Source organism: Strigops habroptila, chromosome 11, assembly GCF_004027225.2.
Source record: "Strigops habroptila isolate Jane chromosome 11, bStrHab1.2.pri, whole genome shotgun sequence".
Classification (NCBI taxonomy): Eukaryota; Metazoa; Chordata; class Aves; order Psittaciformes; family Psittacidae; genus Strigops; species Strigops habroptila.
This window is the reverse complement of record NC_046360.1, coordinates 14,301,903-14,322,769: the sequence shown is the minus strand read 5'-3', so window position 1 is coordinate 14,322,769 and position 20,867 is coordinate 14,301,903. Positions and strand designations below refer to the sequence as shown.

At 54.4% G+C, this 20,867-nt stretch overlaps 1 protein-coding gene across 3 annotated transcripts in view; it reads right to left on the bottom strand.

Moving 5' to 3' along the window:
• OSBP2 (oxysterol binding protein 2) overlaps positions 1 to 20,867 on the bottom strand; it is an 82,215-nt gene that overhangs the window by 37,453 nt on the left and 23,895 nt on the right. For 2 of the 3 annotated variants that reach the window (XM_030501231.2, XM_030501230.1), the window contains one exon: positions 20,295 to 20,503. In XM_030501231.2, coding sequence (XP_030357091.2) covers positions 20,295 to 20,503 — 209 coding nt within the window. Of the gene's footprint in view, positions 1 to 6,230; positions 7,104 to 20,294; positions 20,504 to 20,867 lie in introns of those variants that run through there. The other variant, XM_030501232.1, reaches the window with a different exon arrangement.

Below are 20,867 nucleotides of genomic sequence, written 5' to 3'. Positions count from 1 at the left end.
GCAGCAGCACCTTGGCACGCAGCTACGGAAAACCACCGGAGGTCTTGGATGTCCTCCCAAGTGCGTCACTGAACATCCATTTTTAATGCTGCTTAAACATTTTCCACCCTCAGGTTTATCTACGATTTCAGCAGTGTGAGGCCTCTCCTGACATCCACCAGCGACCCAAGGCAGTGCTGATGGGACTTGGGAGCTGGACAGCATCTGAGAGGCACATCAGCAAACACACGCTCCCATCCTTCACAGGAGAATGTCATCCTTGCTGTGAGCAGGAGCACTCCCAGGGGATTCATAGAATCACAGAATCCCAGACTGGTTTGGGTTGGAAGGGACCTTGAAGCTCCTCCAGCTCCAACCCCTGCCACGGGCAGGGACACCTTCCACTAGAGCAGGTTGCTCCAAGCCCCTGTGTCCAACCTGGCCTTGAACACTGCCAGGGATGGGGCAGCCACAGCTTCTCTGGGAAAAGTCTGTGCCAGCGCCTCAGCACCCTCACAGGGAAGAGCTTCTGCCTCAGAGCTCATCTCAATCTCCCCTCTGGCAGGTTAAAGCCATTCCCCTTGGCCTGTCCCTACAGGCCCTTGTCCAAAGCCCCTCTCCAGGTTTCCTGGAGCCCCTTTAGGCACTGGAGCTGCTCTAAGGTGTCCCCTTCAGGAGCCTTCTCTTCTCCAGGCTGCCCTAGCCCAGCTCTCTCAGCCTGGCTTCAGAGCAGAGCTGCTCCAGCCCTCGCAGCAGCTCCGGGGCCTCCTCTGGCCTCGCTCCAGCAGCTCCACGTCCCTCCTGTGCTGTTGCCCCAGAGCTGGATCAGGACTGCAGGGGGGGCCTCCTCAGAGCGCAGCAGAAGGGGAGAATCCCCTCCCTGAGCTGTGAACAAAGGTGCCCCACCTGATCTCCATAGCCCTGGGCAAAGGGAAAGACTCATGGCAGGGGCTGAAGACAAAAATCACATTGGACACCCCATATCACAGCCTGTTTTTTTCCTTATCGTTATCATTAGTAGTAGTATATTGTACCTTAGTTATTAAACTGTTCTTATCTCAGGCTGTAGGTTTTACATCCTTCCAATTCTCTCCCCATCCTGCCTGGGGCAGAGTGAGCAGCTGCTGGTGCTGAGTTCCCAACTGGGTATAAACCACAACACCATTAAAGCATGCCCTTATGTGCATTTAAATCCACCCATGCTCAGCTTACTGGTGTGTAAGAGGATCAGGGAGGGTGTAAGTTACCCACCTTCTTCCAATTCCCAAAGGTCAGGACACGCCAGCGCCAAGGGACAAGGGAGGGATGCTGCAGGACCTGGAAGTCTCCCGGCCTCTTTGCTCTGCTGCCCAAGCTCCAGGCATGGGGAGGGGGAAGAGGCTCACAAGCAGCCTCCAAAAGGCATCTGACACCCCCTTCCCACTGTGTTTGCCTTTGGATTTCAATCCTGTTCCTCTCGTCCTTGCAGGCAGGCAAAGCCCCGGAGCACACCAGCCGCCACAGCCGGGGCAGCCTTGATAAGGGTTTGAACCAGAGGGAAAGACAAACCCTCAGTTAGCCCCTTTGTAGGGAAGGTTTTCCCAGCCTGGGGAAGGATTTTTCCAGCAGAGAGCAAGGGGAAGCTATAGGGAAACAGAGGTGAGAGACCTCAATGGGGTGTAGAGCAACCCTGCACTGGGAGAAGGGAACGCAGGGAGGGCGCAGTGCTGAGACCCCACCGTGGGCTGGAGCCTCACAGACACATGTGGGGACGGGTCCAAACCCCTTCCCTGCTCCTTCCCCTCCTGCCTTGCACTCGGTGGGCAGCCAGACTTTCCAAAGAGGCCAGAGCTGACAGTGCACAAAGTACTGTTCTGCTCGAAGGGGACACAAGCAATCAGTAATGGGCCCTAGCAACACAGTTCCTCCAGATGGAAAGGTGACTTCAGCAGTTGCACTCAGTGACAGACTCAAGCCAGGGCTCCGTCACACATTCAGAGTTCACAGAATCCCAGCCTGGTTTGGGTTGAAGAGACCTGAAAGCTCCTCCAGCTCCAACCCCCTGCCACGGGCAGGGACACCTTCCACTAGAGCAGGTTGCTCCAAGCCCCTGTGTCCAACCTGGCCTTGAACACTGCCAGGGATGGGGCAGCCACAGCTTCTCTGGGCACCCAGTGCCAGCACCTCAGCACCCTCACAGGGAAGCACAACAGATTAAAGTCACCCTTAAGCTCCCAAGCCCATGCCAGGCAACCAGGGAGCCTCAGCAAGCCCTCTGAGGCCCCGTGATGTTCATCCACCCCTGCGAGGAGCCAGTACAACTCCAGCCCCACACTGAACTCTTCCCTCTCACAGCCACGTTCATTTGATGCTGCACGAGCAACTTCTAAGCCAGCTTTGACACCCCCAGGAGCTACAAGCAGATGCCTGGGCAGCAGCTCTGCAGGACCACAAAGCAGGATGGCAGCAGCTTGCTGAGGCTGGGTCACACGCTGCTCTTTACACATCAGCTACTATGGATGATTTACTGCAGAAAGATCCTCTAAAGCAGGAGTTCACCCCTGGAATCACTCCCCTGTCAGCAGCCCCCAGTCCAGGTTTGCCTGGGGAAGAGCAAGGACCGGAGAAGGGCAGCCACTGTGATGAAGCATCTTCTTGTGCTGTGCTGGCTCAGTGCAGCCTCCCCAGTAGAAAAGGAACAAAACTAAAGTATGCCATTTCTGCTGTGCATAGGGCCTCTATTGGCAGAGCCATTCAGACAGAGCTGGGAGCTCAGCTCCTCTCCAATTCTGTAAGTGCATTTCTGGTCTCTAATCACACCCTCAGCCTGGCAGGGTGGCCACTTCCTCCCTAATCACTCTGCTTTGTATTTAAGCCACCGCTAATAAGCCCAGATTATTAGTGATTGCTGCCCATGAGCTCCAAGGAGGAGAACATCTCCTGCCTTGTGCTGAGCTGCTCTGGCACCCATCCTGCAGCACCAGCACTGGCAGTGCATCCAAACCCACCAGCACCTGCATGTCCTTGGGGCACGTCCTCCTCCCACCAAGCAGGAACCACCCCCATGATCCCTAGAAATGAAGGGGAAAGGGGCGGAGAGGGCATCAGTTACACAGTGAGAAAGGGCAGAGACTGTTCAGTAGGGACCTGCTGGAGCGAGGCCAGAGGAGGCCCCGGAGCTGCTGCGAGGGCTGGAGCAGCTCTGCTCTGGAGCCAGGCTGAGAGAGCTGGGCTGGGGCAGCCTGGAGAAGAGAAGGCTCCTGAAGGGGACACCTTAGAGCAGCTCCAGGGCCTAAAGGGGCTCCAGGAAACCCGGAGAGGGGCTTTGGACAAGGGCCTGTAGGGACAGGCCAAGGGGAATGGCTTTAACCTGCCAGAGGGGAGACTGAGATGAGCTCTGAGGCAGAAGCTCTTCCCTGTGAGGGTGCTGAGGCGCTGGCACAGGGTGCCCAGAGAAGCTGTGGCTGCCCCATCCCTGGCAGTGTTCAAGGCCAGGTTGGACACAGGGGCTTGGAGCAACCTGCTCTAGTGGAAGGTGTCCCTGCCCATGGCAGGGGTTGGAGCTGGAGGAGCTTCAAGGTCTCTTCAACCCAAACCAGGCTGTGACTCTGTGAACTATGGAAAACCCTCAGAATATCTGAATTAGAAAGTTGTTGGGGGGGGACAAAAAGAATAGAACAAAAAGAGCACTTTGTGCTCTGTGCCACTCACTGCTGCAGAGGTGTCAAGGCCACCTAGTGCCTTCCCAGTCCCAAACCAGAAACAACCCAACCTGAGACACCCTTGGGAGACATCTCCCTGGGTTCACTCCTTGTGGTTCCCAAGGTCTCCCTGATGCCCCATTACAGCTTCACCACTCCCCACCCTCCATTTCCACACAACAGCAGCCAGGCTGGCTTCAGCTTTTTGTGAGAATAATTCTGGTTTTGGGCATTTTATTCTGCACTGAAGCCTGGTTACATAAAGTGCTGCGCCTGCGTGAGCACATCTCCTGTTCCACACATGTCCTTACATCACCCAGCTAGAGAAAGGGCTTGAAAAGAGAACCAAAGGAACAGGGACAACCGGGATTTGACAGAAAAGCTTTTCTATTCTTCCTGTCATCTGAAGCCTGCTGTAAACCCTCCATCACTTGAGTTTTGATTTGACCTCCTTGCCTTTCTCCTGCCCTTGCCTTTTCTGGGGGAAGGAAATCACATTCAGATAAAATAACCTATTGTGAAGTGATGCTTGAGAGCAGGACGGGGACGTGCTGCCACTGCGCAGGGACCAGCCACACCACACACTGAGGAAAAGGAAACGGGTGGTGGTGACCTTAACACTTGTGTCTAAAGAAGACAGGATAACCCATCTCCAGCTGAAGATGTCCCTGCTCATTGCAGGGGGGTTGGACCACATGAGCTTTAGGGTCCCTTCCAACCCAAACTGTTCTATGATCTCATCTACCTTTGGGCAGCCAGAAATGGAATGGCCAAATCTGAGCAGATCCATCCCCACACTTCCCTCAGGGTCAGAGGTGACCTATTTTGGGAGGAAGGGAACAGCTCTTGGAGATGCTGGTTCTTTGCTGACAACAAGGACAGCACTGGGTCAAGAGATCAGGCTTCAGCTTTTAACACTGGAGATAATATGATCTCACTCAGTGTGAGGCGAGATGAAACCCACACAGGACAAAGTGACATGATTCCTAATGGATTTCTGTAGGAGGAGATACTGACTTGATTCCTAAAGAATTGTTTTGTCCAATTTGCCCCTTTTCCTTCCTTAAACCTATTAATTATCCCAAACTACAGTAAAGGAGCAACAATTAGATGTGAGCACTGAGGAAGTCCAGGTGTGCATCACCCAGTTCAGCAGGCACAGGCCCTCTAGGCACCACAGCAATAGAAATACAACACAGTAAGGACTGAGCTGTCAGTGTCAGCAGAGAAGAAGGCCAAGAGCATCCTACAAACCCTCGTTTCTCCCCATCACCCCTTCTCCTTTGCTGTGAGCAGCCTGGTTTTGCTTGGTCACTTCACCAAGCGAGCAACACAGAAGTGGTCCGAATTGGAAAAGAGGAGCCCCCCCCCAGAGCTGTTCTGCTGCATCGCAGCATCCGACCCAGGAAAAACAGACCCGAAGTGTTCAGCAGCATGGCCAAAACAGGGATTTCTGTCCCAGAGCAGCCCTGATCTGGGCAGAGCATCACTTGCCCCATAAAGGACAGAGCTGAGCTCTCCTGGTACTGGCAATGGGAAATGGCTGGAATAACCTCAGGAGCACTAACAGACGGGAGATTGGAGTGCACAGCCTGAAATTACAGCTCACCACCACTCAGGTGCTCCTGGAGAACATCTCTGTCTCTCCTGGGACATCAGGCTACAGCATGGGCAGGGTGGATTACAGTGCAAACACATCAACATCCCCACAGAATCATCACAGCCTGTTTTGTGTTGAAGGGAGCCTAAAGCTCCAGCTCCAAACCCTGCCCCGGGCAGGGACACCTTCCACTAGAGCAGGTTGCTCCAAGCCCCTGTGTCCAACCTGGCCTTGAACACTGCCAGGGATGGGGCAGCCACAGCTTCTCTGGGAAAAGTCTGTGCCAGCGCCTCAGCACCCTCACAGGGAAGAGCTTCTGCCTCAGAGCTCATCTCAGTCTCCCCTCTGGCAGGTTAAAGCCATTCCCCTTGGCCTGTCCCTACAGGCCCTTGTCCAAAGCCCCTCTCCAAGTGCCTCAGCAGCCCTCACAGAGAAGAAACTCCCATTTCACCTCAACTGCAAAGTCATTTTGCTTTTAACTAAGGCAAATCTATCTGATTTACTGAAACCACGACCAGGTCTGACCAGGCTGTAGCAAGAACCACTTTCCCCATGATAAAACAACCAATTCCTCTCTGTGCTATTACAGACACGTGAAAAGAACAATCTACTATCAAATGTAACTCTCTCAGCAGGAAAACGCAGTAAATCTGAACCAGAGCTGATTTTAACACCACCTGATAAAGCAGAAGGAGCAAGTTGCCGCACACGTTATAAACCTCAAACCAAACCCAGAAGGACACGGCACGTGATTCCCCAGAGTCCCACCCGTGCTGCCAGGCAAATGCCACCGACGGACCCGCGCGGGGCATGGTCTGTATCTCCCTGCCTCCCAGGGCTCCTGTATGGGGTTAAACACCCCCCATCATCCCAGGAATGCCCGCTGGAGCAGCCCCTCCATCACTCCCGAGGAGCACAGGCCGGGCCGGATCCCTGCGGCACAGCGGGAGGATGCCGGGAATGCCACTAACCCTGGTGAAATTTATTCAGGCAGGCAGCGTTGCAGAAGGCGCGGATGGATCCCGTCTCCCAGCAGCCCCTACCCTTCATCCCCACAGCGGGACCGCTCTCGCAGAGGCTGTGTGCGACATGGCTCGTGGCTTTAGGATGGAGGAAAAGGGAAAAAGAAAGAAAGGAGAAATGAAAACGTCCAAATGTCCTTATCCAGCAGCAGCCCGGCGGCCGCAGCGCCGCACTTACAGCTCCACGCTGCCCATCACCACTGCTTGCCACATGCTGTCAGCAGAGCACAGCAACCATCAAACCACCCTCTTACCAGCATGCACCACGGAGCCAGGCTTAACTCCCTCCCTGCCAGAAACAGGCAGCATCCTGCCCAAAAAAAGGGAGAAAAAAGGAAAACCAGGAGTGCAGGAGTCCTGGCCAGGGGAGGTGTTGCTGGGGATGCCTCCGGAGCAATGCTGGTGGATATTTAGTCTGAAAACCAAAGGGATGCTCCTTTGGGGGTGAAGATGGTATTTGGAGGCTTGTCCCTTTAAATGCTGCTGGAGGTTATTTTTAGGCCCTTTGCTTAAAATATACATCAGAATTTCTTTATTTGTAGCTGAAACTTCATTATACATTTTCCTCACGCCGCTGTTTCCATTCCCCTGCAGCTCACGAACAAAACCTCTGAGCTTTCACAACCACATGGATCCTGAGGTCTATTTTCTCACCCCTCCGCAGTGGGATGATTGGATTTTCCCAACCTTTCCCATTTTACAGGTCTGGGGGATTTGAGCACGTTCCTGAGGGAAATGTGGCATAAATCACAATTCATAGAATCACAGAATTAACCAGGTTGGAAAAGCCCTTCAAGCTCATCCAGCCCAACCCTTCCCCAGCACTGCCAAGGCCACCACTAACCCATGGCACTGAGGCCTCAGCTACACCCTGTGTGAACACTTGCAGGGCCGGTGCCTCCAGCCCTGCCCTGGGCAGCCTGTTCCAATGCCTGAGCACCCTTTGGGGAAGGAATTGTTCCTCAGCTCCATCTAAACCTCCCCTGGTGCAGCTTGAGGCCATTTCCTCTTGTCCCATCCCTTGTTCCTCGGGAGCAGAGACCAGCCCCCTCCTGGCTCCATCCTCCTGTCAGGCAGCTGTAGAGGGAAATTCAACGTGATGGGCAGTAACACACACAGCCACAGCATGGGATGCTGGAGACCACCCACTGGCAAGGACCAACACATAGTAAGAGCTCATACTTGTAGTTGTCTCCCTCTTTAGCTGTACTGAAAGAATCTTATGGCAAAGAGAGAAAGCCTCATAGCCCATCTTCTAAACTGTGACTGCTCTCTGTGTATCTGTACCTTAAACAAGAGGCAGGAACTCTGCAAGATCCTGGGTGGAAAAGGGACAAACCCTGGAAAAAACAAGCTATTGCCACACTACGCCTTGGAGGCAGGGAAACCCCAGGCTGGCAATGCACATGCATGCAGAAACATTTACTCCCTTGTCTGCAGATCTGATCATGCTTTGGGGAAGAACCAGCTGCTTGTCAAGGGGGAAAAGCCACAACCAACAGGAGAACAGCAAGTTTTAACTGGAGGGAGAGGCCTTGGTGGGGTTTAGGCCAAAACCATCACTCCCATTTCTGTTATCAGCTCCAAGAACCAGGTGAGCCAGGATCTGTGTCTGACACTAAGATCAGAGCCAATATATCTCTGTCTACACATCAGTGTGTGTATATGTACACCCCGAGAGAGACACACATACACACGCACGCACACAGAGATACACATCTCATATACTCACAAAACCCCAGCCTGGTTTGTGTTGGAAGGGAGCTTAAAGCTCCTCCAGTTCCAACCCCTGCCACGGGCAGGGACACCTTCCACTAGAGCAGGTTGCTCCAAGCCCCTGTGTCCAACCTGGCCTTGAACACTGCCAGGGATGGGGCAGCCACAGCTTCTCTGGGCACCCTGTGCCAGCGCCTCAGCACCCTCACAGGGAAGAGCTTCTGCCTCAGAGCTCACCTCAATCTCCCCTCTGGCAGGTTAAAGCCATTCCCCTTGGCCTGTCCCTACAGGCCCCTGCCCAAAGCCCCTCTCCAGACGTCAGGATGAAATGTCTTCTTGCTTTCTACAAGAAATACTCAAACCATGACATTAACTTCATGCTGAGCAAGAGGAAAGTCAGTCCGTGAGTCAAAGGTGGGAAAGGGTTTGGTCACGCAGGGCTGGCTGAGGGAGGCAGGGAAACACCAGGATTGGCATGATGAATGAAAGGAGCCAGAGGAGGAAATTCCATCTCCCTGTGGCACATGCAGGCGTCCCAAGGGACACGCGCTGCCTCCCAGACCACTAGCTCTAGCCTCAGGCTCTAGTGGCAATACCAAATCATTCTGTTTGCAGACAACTGTATCAGGTAGTAAAACACACCCCTTCCCTTGATGCTTCCACCTTCCAACCACTTGGTGTGGAAGCAAACCAGGCAGGAATGGTGGGATGAGGATGTAGTTTGGTTTTAGTCTGACTCCTTTGTCCAACTGCAAAACTGAAGTGGAGACACTTCAACTGTTTTCTGGTTTCCTGCTCCCAAGCATGACCACTGCCACAGAGCCCCACCACAGCTCCAAGGTCTCTGCTCTTTAGTGTGACATTTCCTTTTCTTACCATTATTATTCAACTCATCCTGAAAGCATCCATAGTCCTTAATTTTGGAGCATCTTTATAGCTGCGCCACATCCACCTCCCAAACCAACCCCTAAAACATCAGATGAATTTAGAATTCCAGAGCTCCAGCTGGGTTGGTGGCACTAGAACAACTCAAACTCAAGCTCATCCATTAAAAACCCATCAGAAACACTTTGTTTGTAGCAGTTGAAACACCTTCTCCCTGGTTGAGGTGCAGAAAGCAGTGCTGGCTGCAGTGGGGAGGAAGGGCTGCCCCACGCAAGGACCTGCTGTGCCTCTGCAAGCTCTGAAGACCTCTCACACCTGGGGAGAGTCATCGCTTTATGAACTTATACATTAGTTTAAGCATGAAACCAACTTCAAGGTCTCTCCCAAACACTTTCACCCCCACTGCACACCCGAAAGGAGCACAGCCCCACAAGCTGCAAGCCCCAGCACTCAGCCAGCACCAGCATTCCAGAGCCTAGCCCTCCCCTCCCCTGTTACAGGCTGTCTTTATGGGATTACATACTGCGCTTCCCACAGCACCTCCTCCTCATCCAGGGCTCGGGAGGCTGCGGCTCCGCGACGAGGGGACGTGTGCTGGGAGATCACAGCCAGAGGGCTCCGACCGGAGGCGATGGTTCCCCTGGGATGCTCTCTGCAGGCTCCATATCCTCATTGCTTCCCTTCCCGTTCCCTCTCCTCTCCGCAGATCTCATTCCCCCGCACTCGGGGCTGGGAGATGCCTCCTCCTTCTCCTCTTCCTCCTCCTCCTTTCCCTCCTCCTCCTCTCCGTGTCCCGCACTGCCCCAGCACACGGCAGGCACGGAACGGGCTCAGGGAAAACAGGAACTTAGGACATTCCAGCTATGTGGGTTTGGAAGAGGCCTCTCCTGGGGCTTCAGAGAGCAACAGCAGCCACACAGGGACGGGCTCCTCATCACATTTCAAGTCCTCACTTCAAACGATACAGGAGCCAGCATGACAAAGCGCCTTCAAATAACTCTGGGGGCTTCTGCACGCGGTGGAACCCTGTACAATGCACTCATTAATAACGATTCTGGTATAATAGAGTTATCCTGACACCAACCTGTCAAACCCTGCCCTGAAAACGCTGCTTCCACATGTCCCTGCTCTAGAATTCATTTGTAGGCAGGGAGGTAGTTATTCCCAACAGCCAAGTGATTTTCTTGCTCCAGACTGAAGGGACCATCTCTGCCCCCTGCAGACACAAGCAAGAAAGGGCCACCCTTCCCCTAGCATGTAGAAACCTCCAGCGTGTTGGGAGGCACCATTACAGCTCCATAACCTGCTTCCTTCCTTTAGATCTTAATTACCATTTTACTTTAATACTCTTCCTAGAATGCTGGGTGTTCCTCACAACGCCCCAGACGTCTGGGTGAGCCATCCTGGTGCTCATCCCACTGTTTGCCTTGTCCTCTGGAGAGCGGGTGCAGTTGAACATTCCCAGCTTGTCACCAAGGAATTGTGTCCGTGGCTCTCTCCAGGCCTGCAGTGTGTACTCCCCGAGATCTTAAAAATCCCTGTTCTGGGAGGCCTGATGGTAACTGCAGGGTTGATGCTGACCCTGTGTCCTTACTTCACACAATCCCAGCCTGGTTTGGGCTGGAAGGGACCTTAAAGCTCCTCCAGCTCCAACCCCTGCCACGGGCAGGGACACCTTCCACTAGAGCAGGTTGCTCCAAGCCCCTGTGAATGCCCCATCACTGCCAGGGATGGGGCACTCACCACACAGCCCCGAGCCAGCTCCAGCTCCTGCCAGCCTCGGTGCTCTCCCAGTGGGACATTTTGGCTTGTGTCACCACCACAAACCCCAGGGAGCACTGAGCTTCACCTATGGGTTGGTGCATGGCAGTGCAGTGCCGTTACGTGGCAGGGAAAGGAGAGTTATCAACTGCAGATATAAAGAGAAGCCATTTGCAATCAGTTAGAGCTGTGCAAGTGAAGCTGCTGGCATTCCTGACTGCAGGAACTGGGACTGCACCACATCCTGAAGTGCCACCAGCCCTCACCTCCTGTGGGGCTTCGTGTCTCTTCCCTCCCTGCAGGGCTGAAGCCACATGCAAAGCTCCCCAGCAACTAACCCAGCCCCATGGGCACCCCATCACCTCAGCTAAAGCCCCAATTCCTGCCACAACCCCATTCCCTTCCCGAGGGAAGGTGGGTGCAACAGGCTCAGCCCAGCAGGGCTGGGACCCCCAGCAGGCACCCCTCCACTGCTGCCTGGCAGAAGCAGCACTGCATCCATCCATCCATCCATCCATCCATCCATCCATCCATCCATCCATCCATCCATCCCACCTCTCACCAATGGAGCCAGTGGAGGAGGCCACACATTACTACCCAAGAAAGATTTCCTTGCAATAAAACCAAGACCTAGACAGAACCATCCTACCCTCTCACTGCTGACCTTCACTTCCCAGCGTGTTCATTTGAACTGAAAGACTCCTCAACTCAACAAGAACCATCCGTTTCCCAAGCTGGATCCCAAAGGAGCATCTGTCAGCATCCAAGCCGATTCCAACGCCAGGAGCCAGGCGCTGCAAGAGCACAAAGCACCACAAGATGCCAGCACAGCCCGGCTGGAGGAGCCGTGTCCACCCCGGCAGCTCAGTGTGCGCTGTTCCGATGTCCTCACGGGGTCCCCATGGGCCGTGAGCACCCGCAGCCAACCGGGGCCCGAGGAGAGAGCTGAGATGCTGGGGCAGGAGTAGCAGCTCTTCCCCCCCATGGGAGCTGACTCTCCTACCCCATGGAGAGCATTGGAGCAGGGTCTGGCTGCCAAACCCCTCTCCTGGAAGTCATCCTTCATCAAGCACAGGCAAACAAACACCTTCAGCACTGGGCTCTCTGCAGGGACATCACCTATGCAGGAGCTGGAGAGCCTCAGAGCAAATCCTAATGAGTGTTCACGGGAGTCAGGACTTCATGGAAGAGGGTGCCAGGAGAGGACAACCCACTCCTGCTATCCTGCTTTGGCATAGAGCACGGAGCAAACCACCAGCAACCCTCTGCTGCATCCTGCATCACAGCACCCTCGTCATCAGGGCCTGTAGGGCCAGGACAAGGGGGAATGGCTTTAACCTGCCAGAGGGGAGACTGAGATGAGCTCTGAGGCAGAAGTTCTTCTCTGTGAGGGTGCTGAGGTGCTGGTACAGGGGGTGTAGAGCAGGAGCTGACTTGCTCCAATGGACACAACCCACACTCCAGAAGGGATTCCTTCCCGTCCTCCACTGCTCGGTGTGGGACGGCTCTGCCGCCCGCCTCGCTGCCCAGCCAGCCCTCAGGGACGTGCTGAAGGCTTCCTGAAGGGATCAGCTTTCATCTCATCACAGACTCATCCCAGACTGACTCATTTCTAATCAGTAACTATTGTTATTGTCAGGTCAAAACTGAGTTTCCTCCAACTGGCTTTTTCCGTGCCAGTTAGAAAAAAAGCACTTGGGAGTTTCAGAGGCCTAAAAATAACACTGAAATCCAGTGAAGTGCTGACGTGAGCTGGAAACGCTCCCCCTGGAGCTCCCAGGGATGAAAATCCCCATGACAGAACCTACTGAGGAGAAGCTCCCCATGACCCACACTGTGTGCCTGGAGCCCAGAACCCCCCCGTGTGCTGGGCTGCACCCCCAGAGCGTGAGCAGCAGGTCAGGGAGGGGATCCTGCCCCTCTGCTGCGCTCTGGGGAGACCCCCCCTGCAGTCCTGATCCAGCTCTGGGGCAACAGCACAAGAGGGACGTGGAGCTTTGGACAAAGGGGAATGGCTTTAACCTGCCAGAGGGGAGATTGAGATGAGCTCTGAGGCAGAAGCTCTTCCCTGTGAGGGTGCTGAGGCGCTGGCACAGGGTGCCCAGAGAAGCTGTGGCTGCCCCATCCCTGGCAGTGTTCAAGGCCAGGTTGGACACAGGGGCTTGGAGCAACCTGCTCTAGTGGAAGGTGTCCCTGCCTGTGGCAGGGGTTGGAGCTGGAGGAGCTTTAAGGTCCCTTCATCCCAAACCACGCTGGGATTCTGGGATTCTAAAAACTGCATTAAAAACTCCCTACAGGTGAAACTGGCCTGGCTTCAACATGTAACAACCATCCATCCTCAGCACTTGGCAAGAGCTCAAGGCACGAGAGGCAGCGAGAGCTGGGGTGTGCGAGCAGGTCATGGACCTCAACCACGCAGAGCTACATGTACAGCAGCAAGTTAAACTTCAACCCAGGCAGAGCACTAAACCCAGCACCCCAGCACTGGTGGTCAGTACAAGGGGCCATCTGCACTGACTTTCATCCCAACTCTGGTTTTAACAATACCAAAATGACAAATGAAGCTAATATTAGCCAGAACAGCAGGGAAGGAATGGCACGGATCATCCTTCCCACTCTGCCACCAACGCAGGAACAGGGATTTTTAAGATCTCAGGGAATATGCAGAACGCAGGCCTGGAGAGAGCCACAGACACAATTCCTTAGTGACAAGCTGGGAATGTTCATCTGCACCCGCTCTCCAAAGGACAAGGCAGACAGTGGGACGAGCACCAGGATGGCTCACCAAGGCCAGCAAAGACGTGAGCTGCTCCCATACAACCTTCACAGACCTAGAGCTGCTCACACACATCCACCTCTTTTGGTGACTGAGTGACAAGGTTGTCTGCTTGTGCAATGGAAGAGGAACGTCAGGAGCTGAACAGATGGTTGAACCCACCCCAGAGCAACTCCCCACACCAGTGGTTTGCAGTCATCAGAGAATCACAGAATCCCAGCCTGGTTTGGGTTGAAGGGACCTTAAAGCTCATCCAGCTCCAACCCCCTGCCACGGGCAGGGACACCTTCCACTAGAGCAGGTTGCTCCAAGCCCCTGTGTCCAACCTGGCCTTGAACACTGCCAGGGATGGGGCAGCCACAGCTTCTCTGGGAAAAGTCTGTGCCAGCGCCTCAGCACCCTCACAGGGAAGAGCTTCTGCCTCAGAGCTCATCTCAGTCTCCCCTCTGGCAGGTTAAAGCCATTCCCCTTGGCCTGTCCCTACAGGCCCTTGTCCAAAGCCCCTCTCCAGCTTTCCTGGAGCCCCTTTAGGCACTGGAGCTGCTCTAAGGTGTCCCCTTCAGGAGCCTTCTCTTCTCCAGGCTGCCCCAGCCCAGCTCTCTCAGCCTGGCTCCAGAGCAGAGCTGCTCCAGCCCTCGCAGCAGCTACAGGGCCTCCTCTGGCCTCACCCAACAGCTCCACGTCCCTCAAGTCAATATCGAAGTTTTCCTTTGAGACCGCTGTGAAAACAACTTTTCACTGAGGATGTTCCACACATCACAGTGACACTCCACAGACCCCGAGTTCACCGTGTGCTCACTCAGCACCTCAGGTCTCCGTTATCAGCCAACATCCTCGTGCTGCACATTCCATCCCCCTCCTCCAGCAGGAGCATCTTCCCGAGCACCAGCGTGGGGGCAGTGGCTCCTCCCCAGCCTCCTGCTGCAGCTCCTCACCCCTTCCCTCCTCTGCACTGTCACGCTCAGGGGTTATTTTTAGGGGGTTTATTAACACAGCCTCACCTGTAACCCTGAGTGCACCAGAGCCCAAACTGCTCCACGAGCAGCTCCGTGGGCCCAGGCACAGCTCACAGCACACAGCCTGCTCCCGCAGCTGTACATTAGGAGCCCTAAAGTGTGCCAAGAATTGAAGCACAACCTGCCAAGAGCACCCAAGTGCAGGGTGACACCTCAGGAAGCAGAGCACCAGGATTCCCCCTTCCTCCTGCTCCGCCGGGACAGTGAGGTGGTGGGGATGTACCAGTGCCATTGCGCAGGAGCACGAGCACGTCCTGCAGATCCAGTGGAGCTGGGACATCACTGTCCATCCCACATCTGAACCCCACTTGTACACCACACATTTGCAATACTAACAAGGACTGCTGCCCCAATACCACTCCACACACAATAGTGGGCCTTTTTTCCAGGGGAGACCTTAGAGCAGCTCCAGTGCCTAAAGGGGCTCCAGGAAAGCTGGAGAGGGGCTTTGGACAAGGGCCTGGAGGGACAGGCCAAGGGGAATGGCTTTAACCTGCCAGAGGGGAGACTGAGATGAGCTCTGAGGCAGAAGCTCTTCCCTGTGAGGGTGCTGAGGCGCTGGCACAGGGTGCCCAGAGGAGCTGTGGCTGCCCCATCCCTGGCAGTGTTCAAGGCCAGGTTGGACACAGGGGCTTGGAGCAACCTGCTCTAGTGGAAGGTGTCCCTGCCCGTGGCAGGGAGTTGAGCTTTAAGCTCCCTTCAACCCAAACAGGCTGGGATCCTGGGATTCCATGATTCTGCCAGTCTTCCCCTTGCCTTCCGCTGCTGCTGCCACACACAAACCCTCTCCCGTCACTCCCCACCAGCTCCCTCGCTCGCTGCAGCGGAGGTGGCCTCAATTCCGCAGTCCCCGCTGAGCTCCTGCTGGAATGTTGAATTTGTGCTGTTACATAAGCCCCATTTTCGGTGCTCCTTCCCTCTAAACCATCACCACGGATTCCACCTGCAGCAGAATCACAGAGAACAGAGTGCTGCGCCCGAGAAACGAGGGCCAGAGCAGCATCCACCCCAGGAGGTACGCGCATGGCCTGGGTAATACTATCCTGACATGCAAGCGCAAAACAGTGGCAAGAGAATTCCAAACAGGTATTTCCTGGCTTGTGAAATACAGCAAGATCCTAAAGACTCCCTCCCTCCTCCCCATGTCTTCATTGCCAACAGCAATTGGAGGCTGTGCAGACCTTGGACTGTTTATAGCCCACCTCTGCTGAGTGTCCATCCACCAGGATCTCAGCAGCTCCGGTACTCACACTGCCTGGACAGGTACTTCCCCCTCCGGGCTTCCCATCTCAGGGCCTGCAACGTTCTCAGGTTGAGAAGCATTCCCAGGCTGATCAGACACACTCTAAAAGCAGCAAGAATGGGAAATCACTTCTTGTTCTTCCTGTCACTTGAATTTCCCAGAACACGCTACATACGTGTTCAGACCACTTCAACCCCTGGATTTAAAATGAACTCAGTGCTTCACAACCCCCTCATTTAGGGCTATTGCTGATAGTCCCATTGCCTGTGACACCCCAAGCATTCAGCTGCAGCAGATGTGGAGGACCACAGCCATCTCCTGCACATCCCAGCCCCAAAACTCTTCCCTTGCCTGACAGAGCCTTTCCATTCCTCATGAGATGCCCAGGAACCACAATAGTCCTAAGAGCTCATCTCAATCTCCCCTCTGGCAGGTTAAAGCCATTCCCCTTGTCCTGTCCCTACAGGCCCTTGTCCAAAGCCCCTCTCCAGGTTTCTTGTAGCCCCTTAAGGCACTGGAAGCTGCTAGCATGTTACTGAAAGTATCCTTTCCTAAAAGGAAAGGATATTTTTACTGCCATAAAAAAAGGAATATTAGCCACAATCAGCAAATACTTTTAAGTTCACATCCTCCAGAGCACGACTGCAGAGAAGAGTGAGCACAAGGAGCAGATAAAAGTGTTTCTTTGCCCCCACTCTCCAAACTCAATGTTGTCCAGAAGCTGATGCACGAGCTGACAAAAATCCAAGGGCTGCTGTGGGTACAGTGGGGTGGGGAGTGGGAAGGCTGGAATTATCCCAGGAGCTCACAGCAACAGGAACAGAGGGTGGTGACAGGAATCTGATTCTCAGGACAGAAGAACAGCACAGGGCTGCACCAGCACTGGTGAAAGTGTCCCCGTGGGGTGACAGAGCTGGGAACCCTGTGGGCAAATCAAGTTTACTCCAACCTCACCAACATGTTCTAAGCCCAACTAGGAGGAGGAGGAATGGCAGCCGTGGCTGAGCAGAGGCTGGAGGTGAGCTGCCCACCCGGCCCCCTCTGTCCTGATTTACACTGTACGTTTATCCCAGAGGAATTATACACCACGTGGTAACCGAGGAGAGAGCTACGCCAGCAACTCGCCTCTACTCTCACTTTCTGCCAGTAATCCCCAGTATCACCAGGCCAGTTTCTCACCAGTGAAGCAGGATGAGGACACGATCTTCCTCCAGTGACATCCTTCAGCACGTCCCCGCGTCCCCACTCATGGATCCTTACCAAAATAGTCCTGGCTACGCAGCAAGTACAGGGGAAACCAGAGCTCCTTGAGTTACAGCAGGAGGGAACAGCAAAGTCTCCCATCTCACGCTCAGTTTGGGGTTTGCTGTTTCTTAGAAACAGAAATGAAACCCAGGGCTGTGGAAGCGGCTCCTCTGAGCACACAGCACCAGCCAGCAGTGCAGGCCACAGCGCTTCCCTGTCTGCTCACTGCAAGAGAACCACAGGGGGAAAAGACTCTTCACCCACCACAGAGTAGTCTCCTCCAGCCAATATATTTGCAGTTAACACAATTTGTCAGTCCTCCACCCCACCAATCCCAAGAGGAAAGCAGCGAGGGATCCCTCATGTCTGCAGAGCCAGGATGACCAGAGAACCCCAGCTCACACTGGACCACGTTGTACCTTCAGTAGGGCCTCAAGTGAGGCTCATCGTTAGAACATTACAAGTTACTTGGTTTTGCTTTTTATTTTTTTAATGAACTCATTCCTCACTTGGCCCTTTTGGATGCAAGAAGGGAAGCCAGGTTGGACACAGGGGCTTGGAGCAACCTGCTCTAGTGGAAGGTGTCCCTGCCCGTGGCAGGGGTTTGGAACTGGAGGAGCTTTAAGGTCCCTTCCAACCCAAACCAGGCTGGGATTCTATGATTCTGTGACTCCAAAGGACCTCAGAGTATCTGGAAGCAAGGACATCCCCTTCGCTCTCCTCAATGCTCCCTGCATGCTGAAAAGCTGCTCCACACGTGAGACCGCTCTGGAGCTCAGCAGTGGAAACACCTCAGCAGCAGCTGACTGGAACCCAGCCTCCTCCACCAGCCTGGAGATGGCCAGAAGGATGCTCCTCATGTCCTTTCCCAGCAGGACAGGCAGCGTTAGACACAAACCTGCTCCACTGCCCTCCTCACCTATCCCCTTCAATGCTCTCCCAGTCTTCTGGCCTCCCAGAGCCACCAATGCTCCCTCCTTGCACTAGGGATTTGATTTAGACTCAAGCAAACCTAACACACCTTCCTTCTTTACCTGAACTGAAAGATCTCTAACTGGGACAAAGCACCATCAGCCTGCTGAACACGGCAGTGTAAAGTAACCCACCACCGCCCGCAGCTCTAACTGCACAGCACAAGGACTCAGCGCCTGTTTACAGTGTCTTATCCCCTCGGAGCAGCTCAGAAAAGCCTGGAAAAACAAGAGTTTGGGTTGGTCTGTATCTCCCATCCCCTCCCTGGCCTGGATCCCTGCAATGAGCTGAGTCAGCATAACTGCGAGGCAGTGCCGGAGCGAGCGCTGCTGCCGCACCACCCTTCCCGGGAAGCACGGCCCGAGCTGCCTGGAGTTCGGAAGTCGGAGCCTTAAGGCAGGAAGTCTTTGTGTCTGCTATTTATATGTGAAGACACAACCCAGAATGACTGTGCCTGGCTCCAGCAGCAGCAGCACTGATGCCCTGCAGCTGCCCCAGCACCCCCCACCAGCCCATGTCCAGCAAGGGGAAGGCGAAGCCCACACCAACCTCTCCCACACACGAGATCCTTTTCCAAACACCCACCCAGCTCAGGATGTGCTTCCCGCTGTGGGATAAGTGGCATTCCCAGGACTGACAGCCACCACAGCCGTGAGCTGGCACAACATCGTGCTCTGCCAGGCAAAACTCTGCCCAGGAGCTTCCACCTGCCCTCAGGGGCTCTATTCTCCATTGATATTTCCACACGTTCCAGAGCTGGAACTCTGAGGAACACAGAGCCCACAACACTGCGTGCCATGAATCCCACTGCCGGCGCCCCGGAACACAGCACACTGAAACAATGAGGGGAAGTAGGGAAGTGGCTCACACAGCGATCAACCTCTGTGTGACCTTGAGGGCTGGCTGATGAGCCACAAGTCAGACCACATCATCCAGGACCGGGGGTCCTGGATTTGGCTTGTTCTCCTGCAAGTCAAACCGCTGGTGCTCCGGCTTCGTGCTGCTCTCTACAACACATGATATCAAGCACAGATGCTGCCCCCAGCAGCCAGCATCCCAAGGGACCATCCCACTGGCACACGGACAAAAACATGAATGTGCTGCCTTCCAAACCCGTGGTCACGCTGATTTGATGCTGACTGTGTGTTTTCCTAAGCCAGCAGCATTACAGAGCAGCCTCCATCCACACAGCCCCAACCACCACGGCCACGGCACGCCGTGGGTTCAGTGCACCAGCAGCAGCAGTGCCCCTGGGGAAGCACAGGTTTGCCTTGATGCACTGAACCAACCCCAGCCTTCCCTGGAATGCTGAGCTGCAAACATTTGACTTATGGATCCGTATTCCCTGCAGTCCATAGCACAGAGTAGCACCTGCAAGTGTTCCCAAGCCCAAACCCGGACCAGGACAGTGAGATGCTCCGTAAGCACTGAGCCAGAGCAGCCCCAGGCTGTGCTCCAGGGCCAGGCGTGGTAAAGTATCTGGTCTCAGCCTCACCCACCCCCTTCCTAAAATATTTGGGGCATTTTCTGAAGCTACACTTTCATTTCAAGCAGAGCATTACAAAAAACACTACACTTGATGTTCACAACATCATTTCTCTTGTACAAGGTCTGGTTTGCTTTTGCTTTCTGCGACTGGAAGCAGTGCTAGCTTGTGGAAGGAAAGCAAATGTTAATCCCAGTAGAGTTATGAACACTGAAATACTTCTACAATACTCTGTTCAGCACTGAATGGAGCCATCACACAATGAGAAGCAGAAACGACACCCTGGGGAGGAACTGTGTAATGGGCATGGCACTGGGACAGCTTTACAGATCACAGCCATCCCAAATGTACACTGGTAACCACCAGCCCGCACTGAGGTGGTGTAGGGAGAAGGAGGAATGTGCACAGAGGAACACAGCTCAGCTACATGTGTGTGTCATCCATCTGCCAAACTCCCCTGAGCTCTGGGTGAATGAGGAACACGCGGCTCCAGCACCCCGCTGTGAACTGGTGCTCCCTGTGGTGCCATCACCACCGCAACACCCTGTGGTGCCTCTTACAGCACCCCCCATCCACACAGACCAACACAGAGTCTCCGGGAGACAGACACATCTGTCCTGCCTTGAGAAGAAGCATCATTAGCTCATTTTGACCAGTCCTCTCCAACTTACAGCCAGCACCAGGGGCTCTGCAGACCTGCCCAATGCTGCACAACCAGACGAGATGACGTTTGGTGCACACAATGTTGTTTAGAACCCTTTGTGTCTCTGTGACACCATCAGCTCTGTTTAATTACGTGTGACAGAGGATCTGCCAGGCTTTCTGCACGATTTAGCAAGCACAAAAGAGCTGCTTTACAAGGAGGTTTTAGAGAGGACCTGGCTGCAGGATCACAGGCTAAGACGCACTTTACCTGACTGGTTGTTCCTCATGCGGATGGCTTTGGCTTTGGCCAGCTCCAGGGCTGTGACCCAGCGCTGCCTCTCCACTTCCGAGTTGGCCTTTAAGTGGTAGGTCCTTCCCCCGTTGGAAAGCACAATGTTACAGGAGTCCTCCGTGTCGATGTGAGCCGTGGACAGGTTGATGGTCCCGCGACACGTGTGGGCCATTTCTGCCTGCGTCCTGCAGAGGAACAGAGGGAAAAGGAAGCGTCAGTCCCCCTGCACCCAGCCTGGCCCCAAAGCCCCCCCAGAGCACCCTGCCACACCACAGAGACCCATGGACACGTCCCCAGCAGGAGGTAAGGGTGTCAAATCCACCACAGCTAGACAGGCTTCTCCAGCAGAAGAAAAGGGATGGGCTGCAGCACCTCAAATCCTGTGTTCAGTTCTGGGCCCCTCACTACAAGAGAGACACTGAGGTGCTGGAGTAGGGCCAGAAAAGGGCAACGGAGCTGGTGTGCTAAGATCCTGCATGTAAAGATCTCCATGTGAAAGGCAAATGGAAGCAGCACAATTCCTATCCAGCTGTTAATTAAAACATCTTT